This window comes from Bubalus bubalis, chromosome 20, assembly GCF_019923935.1.
Source record: "Bubalus bubalis isolate 160015118507 breed Murrah chromosome 20, NDDB_SH_1, whole genome shotgun sequence".
NCBI lineage: Eukaryota > Metazoa > Chordata > Mammalia > Artiodactyla > Bovidae > Bubalus > Bubalus bubalis.
Window position 1 is genome coordinate 18,790,845 of NC_059176.1, and position 15,190 is coordinate 18,806,034.

General features: G+C 33.7%; 1 protein-coding gene across 4 annotated transcripts in view; it reads right to left on the reverse strand.

Moving 5' to 3' along the window:
• Positions 1-7,246: 7,246 nt before the first annotated feature.
• The window catches only part of LRFN5 (leucine rich repeat and fibronectin type III domain containing 5), a 319,486-nt gene continuing 311,542 nt past the window's right edge, over positions 7,247-15,190 (reverse strand). For 3 of the 4 annotated variants that reach the window (XM_025271881.3, XM_025271878.3, XM_044932740.2), the window contains 2 exons: positions 12,920-12,963; positions 7,247-7,629 (listed from right to left, as the gene is read on the reverse strand). In XM_025271881.3, coding sequence (XP_025127666.1) covers positions 12,948-12,963 — 16 coding nt within the window. In that variant the 3' untranslated portion in view covers positions 7,247-7,629; positions 12,920-12,947. The remainder of the gene's footprint in view (positions 7,630-12,919; positions 12,964-15,190) is intronic. The other variant, XM_044932741.2, reaches the window with a different exon arrangement.

Sequence of the window (15,190 nt, forward strand, 5' to 3'; positions counted from 1 at the left end):
GCTTTACTAGCCCACAGAGAGAAAAACTTCTTCACTGGGTCATTTGATTAGCTGGCAATTGAAATGTTGCTTTGTGGGAGCACACTCTGATCGTTTGGTAAGATGTTAATGACAGAGACTGATATATGGGTTATTAATGAGACTCAGGTGGGTAACGGGTATTAGGCCTTAAAACTAGATTTCAGTTAGGAAGACAGAAATGAAAGATTCAGTTCAGTTCAGTTCAGTTGTGTGCGACTCTTTGTGACACCATGAATTGCAGCATGCCAGGCCTCCCTGTCGGATTAGTAAATAATGTAAGAAGAGAAGCCAATGGTAGTTTGGATTGGAAACAAGTGAAATAGATGTGACAAGTTTACATTTACCAAATAAGCATAGTGAACTTAAAACAGGCTCATTCAGATAACAATTATGATAATCAAATATGTGATACTGAAAATATTCTAAGACCAGTAAGACTAATCACATCATCCAAAGAGTATAACAACTGTAACTTAATATACCAGCAAACAATGCCCCAAAATATATGAAGTTAGCAGAATTGAAGAGAGATACAGTACTATGACAATATTTGGAGACTGTACTCTGAATAATAGATAGAACTGACCTTACAAAAACAAACAAAAGAAAAACTATAGGAGAATACTAGGAACATTAACAAACCAATTGTCTAGATTAAATCGACAAATTGTTAGAAACACACAAATTACCTAAACTGACTCAAAAGGAAAAGAAAATCTCAACAGACCTATAAAATAAAAAGTTGAATCAATACTTCAAAATCTCCCAACAAACTCCAGCTCCAGACAGATGTCTTCACTAGTGAATTCTGCCAGTTAAAGAGGAATTCACACCAATTCTCTTTCAAAACAGAGGAGGAGGAAACTCATTCTAGCAGGTGAGCATTACGTCATAACCAAGGCCAAATAAAAATCTCACAAGGAAATAAAAGTATACATCAATATCCATGGTGTATAGAGATGCAAAAAACCTTAAAAAAAACACTAGCAAAACAAATGCAACAGCATACTAAAAGGATTATACATCATGGCCATGTGGGATTTACCCCAGGAATACTAAGACGATCAAAGAAAATTGATCAGTGTAATACATCACATTAATAGAATAAAGATACAACAACAAAACAAATAACCGCCCCCAGCTCCAAACCACGTAATTATCTCAATTCTGAGAAAGAGAAACATCATTTGGAAAAAATGCAGCATTATTTCATGATTAATATACCAGAAAGCTATAAATTGGAGGAAACTTCCTCAACAAGATAAAGGCTACTTTCTAAAAATTCACAATCTATGTCATATTGCTTTTATGACAGATTGCAGATTTTTCATTTTTAATTTTTTTTAATTTTATTTTATTTTTTAAACTTTACATAATTGTATTAGTTTTGCCAAATATCAAAATGAATCCGCCACAGGTATACATGTGTTCCCCATCCTGCACCCTCCTCCCTCCTCCCTCCCCATACCATCCCTCTGGGTCGTCCCAGTGCACCAGCCCCAAGCATCCAGTATTGTGCATCGAACCTGGACTGGCAACTCGTTTCATACATATTTTACATGTTTCAATGCCATTCTCCCAAATCTTCCCACCCTCTCCCTCTCCCACAGAGTCCATAAGACTGTTTTATACATCAGTGTCTCTTTTGCTGTCTCGTACACAGGGTTATTGTTACCATCTTTCTAAATTCCATATATATGCGTTAGTATACTGTATTGGTGTTTTTCTTTCTGGTTTGCAGATTTTTTAAAAGATGCTTGCCGCCTAGAAGAAAAGTTATGACAGTGACTGAACAACAATGTCATATTCCTCTTCAAAGATTCCTCCAAGATCAAAAATAAAATAAGGATGCCACTTTCACCACTGCCATTAATATTTTACTGGAATTTCCAGGCAGATATTTAGACCAGAAAAGAAAATTTAAAGAATTCTAGTAGGAAATGACCGGAGAAGGCAATGGCACCCCACTCCAGTACTCTTGCTTGGAAAATCCCATGGACGGAGAAGCCTGGTAGGCTTCAGTCCATGGGGCCCCGAAAAGTCGGACATGACTGAGCGACTTCACTTTCACTTTTCAGTTTCCTGCATTGGAGAAGGAAATGGCAACCCACTCCGGTGTTCTTGCCTGGAGAATCCCAGGGACGGGGGAGCCTGGTGGGCTGCCGTCTCTGGGGTCGCACAGAGTCGGACACGACTGAAGTGACTTAGCAGCAGCAGCAGTAGGAAAAGAAGAAATAAACTATATTGTTTATCCCAAGTTGTCCCTTGGGATTCTTGGGTCATTGTTTCCAGAACCCTTTCTAGATACCAAAATCCAAGGATGCTCAAGTCCCCTACATAAAATGGTGCAGTATTTGAATACACCCTCAGCGTATCCTCCCATATACTTTAAATTATGGCTAGATCATTTATAATACGATATAAACACTATGCATTATAAGTAGTTATAATGTAACTGATATGTAAACAGTTGTAGGAAATGGTAACTCTAAGTTCTGCTTTTGGAACTTCTTAGAATTTTTTATTTAAAAATATTTTTTTATTCATGGTTGAATCCATAGATGCAGAAACTGTAGATATGAAGGACCAACTGTATCTCTAATCACATGGGGCATTATTCTATAAATAGAAATCCCAAGAATTCACAAGAAAGCTACTATAGCTAATAAGCTAAATCTACCTAGTTGCAAGGTATATGATTAACACCCAAAAATCAACTGGTTTTTTAAACACTAGCAATGAAGTATCCACAAAGATAATTAAGAAAACAATTCCATTTGTAAGAGCATATAAAAGAATTACATACTTAGGAATGAACTTATCAAAGGATGTGAAAGACTTATACACTGAAAAGAACAAAACATTGTTGAAAGAAATTAAAAACAGCCCTTGTCCATGGATTGAGAAACTTGATTTTGTCACAGTGTCAAAGCCACCCAGTGTAGTCTACATGTTCAATGCAATATATATCAAAATTCCCAGTTGCTGTTTTGTAAAAATGGAAAAGCCAAGGGGCTTTTCATTTGCAAGGGGCCCACAATAGCCAAACTTTCTTGAAAACCGGAGAAGATAGTTGGAGGACTCACATGTTTGGTTTCAAAAGTTAAAAATCTACAGTAATCAAAACATTGTGTTATCGGCATAAAGATAGGACATATAGACTGATGGAATAGAATATGGAGTCTAGAAATAAATGCGTGCAGCTGATTTTTGACAAGCCTTCCAAGTCTATTCAATGAGAAAAGAACAGGTTTTCAAGAAAGGTGCTGGGACAACTGGATTTCCATATCTAAAATTGGAGATTTCCTCAAATCATGTTCAAAAATTTATGTAAAATGGATCAATCATCTATATATAAGCTCAATCATCTATATAAAATCACAATTCTTAGAAAAATGCATAGAGGCAAGTCTTGATGACCACTGACTGGTTAGTGAATTCTTAGATATGACACCAAAGCACAAACACAAAAGAAAAAATACATGAACAGATTTCATAAAAATTCAACATTTTTGTTCATTAAATGATAATATCAAGAAAGTGAAAAGACAAGCTACAGAATGGGAGAGAATATTTGCAAATTATATACCTGAGAAGAGTTTAATATCAAGAATATATAAAGAATGGCTTTGACTCAATAATAAAAGAGAATCCAATTTAATTGTGGGTGAATGACTTGAGTTTATATTTCTCCAAAGAAGATATACAAATGACCAAAGCATATGAAAATAAGCTTAATATTATAAATGATTAGGGAAATGCAAACCAATATCATAATATGATAATTTATACCTATGAGGATAACTAACAAAAAACTAAAAATTATATATGGAGAAAATGGAATCCTCGCACATTGCATATTACTCTAGTGAATGTAAAATGGAGTAGCCATAGTGGAAAACAGTTTGGGAAGTTCTGAAAAAAACTCAACATAAAATTATTACCCACTCCTAAGTATATAGCAAAAAGAACTGAAAACTGAAACGCAAATATATACCTGTATACCAGGATTCTTTATAGTATTACACCCAGTGCCCATAAGGTAAAGACAAGTGTCCACCAAAAGAAGAATGAATAAAAAATGTGCTATATACATAGGATGAAATATTATTCGGCCATAAATAGAAATAAAGTTCTGATACATGCTTCAACACAGATGAATTTTAGAAGCATTATGATAAGATGAATAAGTCAGATAGAAAAAGATAAACATTGTAAGACCTCACTTAAGTGATATATCTAGCACAAGCAAATTCATAGAAGTTGATTAGAATTTACCAGGGACTGATGGGAGACAGAACAGGTGTAACTGATTAATGAGTATAGACTTTGCGTTTGGGATGATAGAAACATTTAAAAAAATAGATAATGGTGATGACTGCACAATATTGTGAATGTAATTAATAATAGTGATTATATAGTCTAAATGGTTAAAATATTAGATGTCATGTTATATATATTTTCCACATAAAAATCTAGTGTAGATAATTTCCTGGATATTATAGTTGTATTTCAAATAAAGCAATCATATTCTTCAGACTTTTATTTTGGTTGGACATAATATATTCTCCCTCACTTGCATTTTTAAATAATTGCATATACCTTGAAACACACACATTTGATAAGTAGACCTATGAGATATCATGTAATATATTTTGGAAATAAAAATGGAGTAACTTCTCAACACATGGAAAGCAGAATAAAGGAAGAAATAATGTGAATATATTTTGAACAAAACAAGAATGTGTCACAAAACATTCCACATATGTGAAACAGGATACTTTGTATTTTTAACAGACAAAAACTTGTACAAGGAAATTAAAATTAAAAATTCAGATTTTTCCATTACATGGTATGGAAAAACCCAAACAAACTTTTTGGTCAATCCAATATTTGAGTTTCTATCTATGTAGAAGTTATACCTTTCAACCACTATGGCATTTTATTACTAATCTTCAATTCTACAGATTATGGATTTCAAAAATCATGATTGCAGATTTTCAAAAATTTAATTACGGTTTTCAGTCCTCTTTCATGCCTCACGCTGTGTCTATATTGCATTCAAAACACTTTTGATCTTCTTGTGTGTTTGATATGCTTTATATTCTGTGTAAGAAATCACAAATTGAATTGACAAATATTCATACTAATTATGCTATATATTTTTGGCAGTTAAACTACTTCCAAAATTACTCAGGGATGTAGAGTAATAGAAAGCATGGTTTTCTGTTGCATGTTTTAGTTTTCAATGCATGTCCAAGACCCTTGTGTGCTTAGTTGCTGGTCAGGACCCTGAGACCCCATGGACTATAGCCCACCAGGCTCCTCTGTCCATGGGGATTCTCCAGGCAGGAATACTGGAGCGGGTTGCCATTCCCTTCTCCAGGGGATCTTCCCAATCCAGGGATTGGACCCAGGTCTCTCCCATTGCAGGTAGTTTCTTTACTGTCTGAGCCACCAGGGAAGCCTGTCCAAGAACCTTACAGTAAGACTTTTTATCATATATTTCTTCACCCCTTTATAATATGATTAGCTAAAAGAAACTGTTTCCACTCATCCTAAAAACATTTTTGTCACATTTTTTCAAAACTTTTATTCATAAGTGATCATTAATCTTATTTAGTTATCAGTATGCAATTGTGTTCTTTTAACCTCACAGTATAAGAAGTAAATATCTGTCTGTAAATGTAACTGATTATTGGACACTTACAGGATCAGAGGGGAGAAGGCAATGGCACCCTACTCCAGTGTTCTTGCCTGGAGAATCCCAGGGATGGGGGAGCCTGATGGGCTGCCATCTATGGATGGGGTTGCACAGAGTCAGACATGACTGAAGCGACTTAGCAGCAGCAGCAGCAGCACAGGATCAGAGACTGTGCCTAAATATTCTTCAACAATATTTGAAAAAAGAGAACATATGTATACTATGGGTGTTGTTTGAATTTGTACACAAGTGAAGTTTTAGATCTAGATGCAGAGTGAAGACTTGACAAGATTAAACACAATTTTAGTTCTAAAATCCCTGTTCCTTAGAACACAATAGCATGAATATCTTAAAAAGATGAAGCAGTCAGGCTACACTCTTACTATCATCAAGAAAAACAAGAATTAGGCCTGAGGGGGGTAGAGATTGGAGTAAATGGAATGTAAGTATAAACAGGAGAATGTCCTTGAAGGAAAGGCTGCAGTTTTCCCCAGAGAGAATTTAATAAATTAAACTCTGAAATCCAGGAAAGCTATCTGTGTTCCTGAAAGTTTATATTTGAGGAGAAAATCTGTGTATGGCAGGAACAGATTCACAGAGGCAATGCTTATTGTCCAAATTGTCTCCTTTTTGTGACCACAAACATTTATCCATGCATATATACACGTACACACACGTAAACAGGATTGCTCTGGGTACTTGAGTTGTCAGGAAACAGAGAATGAAGTCATTTGCCAGAAGTCAGAAACTAACCACATTGCATCTAAAGGTGTTACTTCGTTTCAGTTGTGCAGTGTGTGTGTCTGGCAGTGCCTTAGTGTGTTTGTGTGTGTGTGTGTGTGTGTGTGCACAGGTTTTATGTCTAGTGTAGTTAGGCTCCCGAGCACAGATTCTAAGTGCCATCTTATGCCTGACATTTTGTAACTTCTCTTTGGATAGTTGGATATTTTTAACAGCCTGAGATGTGGAATGGTTAACAGATTAACCTACATTTTTCAAAGACAGTTTTCTAGATTTTTTAGTTTTAAGTAAATTTTAAAAAATGTAAACTATATATAGAGATTATATATATATATACATATACATATATATATATATATATATATATATCTCCAATGGAAAACTGGAGAAATGGGCATTTATAATGAAACATAAGACCTAAAATTATTAAAATCTCTGCCTTTGTTCTCCAGAAAAGCAATGAATCAATTTGGATTAATTACAATACACCTACCTTGATACTTTCTGAAATCCCAATAGGAGATCTGTCTTCCCTTTCTGTTACACTGAAGAATAAAAATTTTCATAAAGCTGTTTAAATAGCTGTACTGCCCTCCCATAGAAGTAGGTGCACTTCAGTCATGGAAGAACTAGTTCCAGTATTACACAGCAATTTGTGATCCCTTAAGGTTTTGAACTACATAGATGTAAAATAGTATTGTTAGTTCCTACCATCATCACTTCACCATTCACACTTGAAGCAGTTGAGGTTTCCATAAATCAAGCAACGTGCAGATTCTGTCATAGTAAAACATTTATTTGTTAAAGTGATATAGATTATTCAAGATTCTACAGTCTTAAATCATGGATGGCAATGTAACATGGATTGATACAGAACTCGATGCCAATGTAGGTTTTTTCCCTTTCCTTCTTTAAAAAAAAATACTTGTAGGCCAGAAGAAAAAAAATTTGGTTTTAAAAGGGGATGAACCATGGTCTGATGAGCCAGTTCTGCGGCATCAGAGACTTCTGCTTCGGCTCCTGTGGACAATTTCTTCTAGGATACCAGTTCAACAATAAGCCTTTGTGAATTGAACGATTTTTAAATTTTATCCAGTAAAAATATCAGTAGCAATTTTTTTCAGGAGAGAGAGAAGTGGTGCTCTTCAGATTAACTCCGGCCTCTGAAATGAAAGAAAAAGAAAAAAAAAAAAAAAAAAAAAAAGAAAGAAAGAAAGAAAGAAAACACATAGCTAATAAGATTATTTTGCTAGTAATCTAGAAGTTACTGAACTGTAAGCAACCAGGCAGGAACTTATTGCTGCATAATATAAGGAATACATCTGGATGCTACTTAGATATGCACATCAGCTCTTAAAATGTTTCTTGGTAACTTCAAATTGTTGAAAAATATTTTTAAAAATTTTATTTTGGAAAGGAACCTAAATGTATTAAGACTAAATAGTTATGCAACTCAGAACCAAAATTGAGGAATGGCATTCTTCATTGCTTTGATTTTCACATTTATATTCTCAAGATTAAAAATATATATATTTTATTCATTAATGCATGCCATTCAGGTTTTAACAAATATTCAAACTGATTTTTAAAATATGAATATTGTAGATCAAATTCGTTCATCACATCTAAAACTTAAGTGATCTCTACTTTTTAATATATTCTTTTGGAAGCTTTGTGTCATATTAAGGTTTTATAAAATTTTTAATTATACATTTAATATAGTGAAGACTATTAGTTCTTCTTTATTAATTAGTTCTTCACCTACAGGACAATAAAATAAATGTGAAAACTGAAATGTATTCACAAGCAAAGGAATTTCACAGTTAATATGATTTTGAAAGAAAATCATACAAAATCATTAAAAATTTTAAATAAACTGAAAATATTTTTTTCCAATGAATGGGTTCTCAGGACTCATGGCTTTAAAATATATGTATAAATTCTACATTTAAAGATGGAAAAAAATTTTGAGAAATATAGGATTTCATAATATGAAATAGAAGTAATTTTTCTCCTTTCCATTCAAGAACAACTACATATAATATCATTATTAACAAACTGTGGAATTATGGTTTATAAATAAGCTGCTAATTTTGCAGATTAGGAAATAGCAATCAGATTTGGGAATGAGGACATGAATTGGTCTGCCCTGAATCTGCCATTATTGAAATGATGACATAATATGAGGCTGAATAAAAATTTTATAGGTGAGAGTCAAAATAACACTTTTTACTTATTAATAAACAAACTCATAATGATTCCATAAATATTGAAATATGGAACAAAAATACTAGAGTATCACAAAGGAAAAACAAGATAGACTATAGTAATTATGATAAAATGTTATAAGAAATGAATATACTGAATTTGGGGTAGGTTCAGGATGTTTTGTCAATGGTCCTTATGTGACAGGAAAGGGTAGGGTGCAAAACACTTGAGTCTTATTAATAGTTTTACAAATAAAAGGAGAAATTAAGGCTACCTCAACATTAAAAGAAGAAAAAACAAACATATCAAATGGATTTGGGCAATTGTTATTACTCTTATTCATAATGTAATTAAGACCTATGAAAGGGTTTTCATTTCTAGTCAGGGCATCTAAAAAGAAGGAAATGATTTCGAAAGGTTATTGCTGACACTAGGGTTCTATATATATTTTTTCTGTTTTTCTATAATGTTCAAATAAATATGTCAAAAAGTATGGTTTAATTATTGCAAAAAAAAGTTAAATGTTTCTTACTAAGTGCCTATTCTCTTACTCTTTTTTTAATTTACTTGAAGGGAATATCATAGGCAAAAAAAAGTCCTACAGAACCAAGCATTTTATATTGGTCATTCTTGCTTAGAAAAAGAACATTGGAAAGACATCCAATCATATACATACATTTGCTTTGCTGCTTGGTTCTTAGTTCACATGTTTTCCAAACTGTTTGTCCACAGTTATTTTAATACTGCTGTTTATTTCTAATCAACACTAGTAACTTTCCATGCACTTATGTATTAATAGTCTGTCTAAAAGAACTGGACTCTTTTCATGGTTACTGCATCTGTAGCAGAGATTTTATGACAAAGTTGAAGGTTTTTAAAAATACTTTGATTGATATATACTAAAAAGAAAGATCAGAAATCAAATATATTGAAACCAGGAAACAACTGTCTTAAAGACTGGTACCAGTAGTCACAGAACAGTGGCATCTACTGTACACACTGAAACACACACACACAAAATACACATTTGTTGGTCTGAATACAAGAAATACTTACAATTTTTTTAAAGGCATTTTCAGTATAAATGCAAACGAATTAACTGTTCTTACTTAACTGCCAAACACATCGTATCAATTGTTCTACCTGATTCATTTTAAGCATAACAGTATTTTCAAACACAAGGCTAATTTATATGTGCCTATTTACTTACAGCAGAGAAGGAAACGGCAACCCACTCCAGTATTCATGCCTGGAAAATCCCATGGACCGAGGAGCCTGGTGGGCTACAATCCATGGGGTCGCAAAGAGTCGGACACGACTGAGCGACTTCTGTGTGTATTTACTTACAGGGTAATTATCACTGATTCTGCCAATGATTCCTTTTCCCTTTGCTCTCAACTCATCTTAGTGTAATTGGAATCTTATGGTTTATTATAGAAGGATTGTATGTGTTACATTAAATATTTTAAGCTCACTCTGTTTCTATTCACATATAGGAAAAGTCTTAAGGAATAAAATTGACACCAGACATATTCTAATGGAAATGAAATAAATCTCAAAAAAAAAAACAGTCATCTTAGCAGTTACCTCAGTGTTAAGAAGAGCACCCAAATCCCTTACGGGGCAAAATATTTCCGCCCTCTCTGCTCCTTCCTACGAGAGCTTGATGCTATGTTAGGGATGGTGGTATGATCAGTTTTTAATACTGTCACTTAGGAAACATCTTTTTAAATTAAAAAAATGTGTCAAGTTTCTTTTTTTTTTTATTTGACTTATATTATTGTCTGTATACTAAGGGACCGGAGAAGGCAATGGCACCCCACTCCAGTACTCTTGCCTGGAAAATCCCATGGATGGAGGAGCCTGGTAGGCTGCAGTCCATGGGGTCGCTAAGAGTCGGACACGACTGAGCGACTTCACTTTCACTTCTCACTTTCATGCATTGGAGAAGGCAATGACATTTTAATTAAGTTTAATGCAATAGGCCAATGATTGGGAAACACATTTTGACACTGGGCAGAAAAAGACATGTATGTTAACATCCTGCAGGAAATATAAACTTAAGCTAAAATGGTATAATCTTCTTCATCGCACTAGCACCCTCCACTGCCAGCCAGAAAAAAAAGAAGAAGAAGAAGAAGAAGAAACTATGAGCACAAAGAATCTCTGCCGGCTCTCTACCTCGTTTCATTCACAAGGTGAAGTGGCACCGACAGTGTGAAAGGCCGTGAGAAGACTCAGAGCCCACGGGCCACAGTCTCTTCACAGGGGCATTGCTGCTTGGCCATGCTGACAGCTGCAGAAACGATAGGCCTGCTGTTGCAGGAATCATTTATCAAATACCAAGAACAGTTACGCTGAGGTCATATGGTGACTTAAATCTGATAACAGAAATGTAGCAGGAAATTGGGTGGTGAGTAAATGATGTATTGCCACTAAATTTTGTTAAAACTCTTCCTTGCCTGAGGGTTTATTTTTCTTGCTAATGCTTGTAGAAAGAAAAAAAAATACCCAAAGCATGAAAATAAAGTTGCTATGACATTATGTTTCAACAAAGGAAGACTCAGCATAAAATTTTAAAAGTAGGTGACATATCCTACATACGAAATCTACTACAAACATACATATGTACATAAGAATTTACTACATACAGAAATGACAAATCACTGAAGGATCGTGCACCACAGTACTATTTATGTCTGGGTGGTGGGTTATGACAGAGCTACATTTATTTTTTTTATTTTAAACTATATTTTCCAAAGTTCTCAAATTAATATTATTTTAGCACAGAGAAGTCATTATTAGAAATCTTACATACTTATCACATTGGCAAACCTTTTGCTATCTTGAGTAGCACATACATTCCCAAGGAGATTACTTTTCTCTAAATTTGACTTCTAACACTGTGGTAAAATAAAGAAATAAACACAATGATATGTAACATGCCCCACGAAAAACGAATACTTGAGAAATTGCTTCATTTGGTAATTGAAAGATGACCAGATTGACTTTCCTATCAAATCTTGATGGAACAGTTAGCCCCATCCTGGATCACACTTCTCATAGAGAAACCCTGACTTTTTAAACCCTTTCTACGGATATTCTCTTTCAGAACAGCTGGGTGTCCAAAGTTGCATGATAATTCAACATTTTCAAATCAAAGATGGGGGAGAGAGGGAAGGAACAAGGGAAGAGGAAAGAGAGGAAGGAAAGAGAGGGAAGGTGGTAGAAAACTGAGGCACCTTCATGCAGGTCAGTTCAGTTCTATTAACACCAAGTACATGAAAGACACTCTGCTATTGACTGTTTCCAGCGAGCCATCTGTTAGCTTTTTTGCAGCTTAGGAATGGAATTCTAATTTCAATTAAGAAATGATGCATGAAAAACATTTTGTTTGATTTGGGATGGAATTCTTTAGGGGAAACCCTTAAGGATAGTCCAAGTGATTGTTATCTTTTAAATAAGAAATGGTTCAAAAAAAGATCCTTATTTTTACTATCAACAAATAAATCAATGAATTTTTTTATGAACCTTTAAAAACAGAGTATTTTTTTTTTCCTGTGCCAAATCTTAAGCAAATGGCTGATGCATCCAGCTGTTTGAACAGATTGCTGAAATACCATTTTGCTCTGGAAACACACTTTCTGATCCAATTAAAATGCAGGAATCAAATACTCATTTGAAACTTCCAAAAAAAAGAGAAAGAAAGAAAAGAAAACCAAGAAGAGTAATAGGTTGCTGACAAAAGGAATACCATGAATATTTCATGAATAGTCTTTTGCTCCATTTTATAGTGGCTACATTCATTTTAGATAACAGTGAAACACTTCTGTTCATCCACTTTCGGTGAAGCACAATATATCCTCTCAGCTTCTATTATGTGGAGGTCAAGGATATGAGTGAATATATTCCTATCAAGCTACTGTCTTCACATTTAGAAATATTTATAAAAGTACATGATACCATGCGTGACTACAAAAGTGACTCCAAAATTACCTTGGTGTTCCCTTCATTCTTACAATACGCATCAGAAGTATTCAGTTAACCAAAAATCGGTCTAAATTTAGGAACTGGAAATTCATTTAACCAAACTAAACTTCAGGGTTTACCATTGAGCAATGATTAAGTTTTAATGGAAAATGTCAACAACTTGCATAAACTAGCAAAACAAAAATTAAAAATTCGTTTATAAAATAATATACCCACTTAAGTACTGAAGCATGTGACAGATAACAAGAATCTCACCTGTGTTTCCTGGACAATCTGGTCAACATTAGTCGGCAAAGCATCTGGGAATAAAATTTTCAGCGTCATAAACAATTCATTTTTTATGAAACAGACCTTATAATACTTCTCATTGAAACCTTGGTAAGATTCATCTTAAAGGTTTATCTACACTTCTTTTTTGTAATAACTCACTAGTTCTTGGGTTAATTATAATTGACTTTTATAATACTTTATAGTTCTCTATGGCTATTCCCTGATACATAATACCATAAAGGCAGAATTTTTAAAAATATTGTTCTAGTTTCTAAAATGAGTAATTATCAATGGAATGCACTTTTATGTAATTATGTTATGCACTTTTTCCTGCAAGAGTTTAATGAGAAAATCGGGCTTCTATTCATTTTTCTTACTCAAAGTTAACTTCAACCACATTGCTGCATATGATTAATATGGAAAGATACATCAAGGAAAACAATCCAGAGCAGGAAATGTAGTTTTATCTTATTTTATACACTATGTATAAAATAATCATTTACAATATAAACCATTATTCAATAATCCCAAAGATAATAGCATGCTTTGCCAAATACCATTTATATTTATATAAAACCATGTATCTTTATATAGAACAGTAATGTTCTAAATGCAAACATTCTGCCTTTAAATATCCATATGCATATTCCAATTTGCTATAAATGCTTAATACCATTAAATAGCCCTGTAGAGTACATATTCTATTTCCCACATGTCACATTTTAAAGTCAATACTCTAGTTTTAAGAAGGGACAAAGTATAAGAAAAAATTAGGTGTCTGAGGAATATGTCATTCTAAGTGCTCACAGCTGACTGTGATGAGAATAGTACAAAACAATTTTTTGATAAAACCTCCAGCATAAATATTCATAAAAATTTGCAATGCTCTCTGGAGATTAGGTTTTACATGAAAGCAATTGTTTGTATTATACAGAAAAAATAATTAGGAAATTATATTATGGTAGAGCCCCCAGAATATATTTCATAAGCCCCTTCATGTTATTAGAATAATTATTTATTGGACAGATTTTGGGCTTCCCAGGTGGCAACAGTGGCAAAGAACCCTCCTGCCAAAGCAGGAGACAAAAGAGAAGTGGGTTTGATCCCTGGGTCGGGAAGATCACTGGGAGGAGGACATGGCAACCCACTCCAGTATTCTTGCCTGAAGAATCACATGGATAGAGGAGCCTGGCAGGCTAAAGTACACGGGGTTGAAGAGTCAGACATGACTGAAGCAACTTAGAATGCACGGATGTATTTTGGGGGCAGAATCACAATAAATGTCTAGTTCAAGTCTCAGGCAAGAATAAATGTACCTCCAGTTTCAAACATTAAATGAAAGAGACTTCACAGCTTTCCCCTAAATGCATTTGAAGATAATTTTCTTGTTGTTTTAAAATTCATGAACTGTAACAGTCACCTATTGAAGAAGAATGAACTAGATCAACTGTATAGATGCCTATCATTCAGATGTTCAGAAAAATATATTTGTACTAGAGTTTATAATCCATTGTAATCTGATAGATAGCAAGTATAGTTTGGACAGCTGTTCTGGGAGAAGTTCTCTGATAGCTGGACCACTTTAATCTAATCTTATTACATTAATTACAGTAGGACTCAGATTTACAATCTAAAAGGGTTAAGTATATGTGTGCATATACATATCTGCACACATATATATGCAAAACGTATGTAGACATATAAGCATATGTAGCATATGTATTTCACTTGATGGTAACTTTAGATTACTTAAACTTTAAAATACTGTAATTATCCTAAATTTTAACTTTGAAATAGTTGAAACAAATCAGAGGACAATGGTACACTGATTATTCTGTTGTATTGAGTATTTGTAATATTTGATGAAATTGCAGATGGATTAACATTATCTTAAAGAAGTAATTTCATATTTTATTTCCAGAACTGTTAGTGTCTATGCCCCTCTTGAGATAATTCCATTTGTTTAGGATGATGTGATCCCTGTAATGTGTTTACTATTCTTTATTTTGTACTGCTACAAGAGGGATGCTTTCTGTTGCAAAAAAAAAAAAACAATGCAAATCTGATAAAACCAATTGTATTTGTAATCCCAGCATGTAAATTTATCTAGCACGGGAGGGAAAGAACTGAGTGATCTGAAAGACAGAGCTCTGAAACTATTACAAAATTCCAGTCACTAATTTTGGTTGTTTTCGTGTTCGTGTAGTTTGTGAAATTTTAAAAGTGAGATAATTTTTATCTATATATTTACCTCAG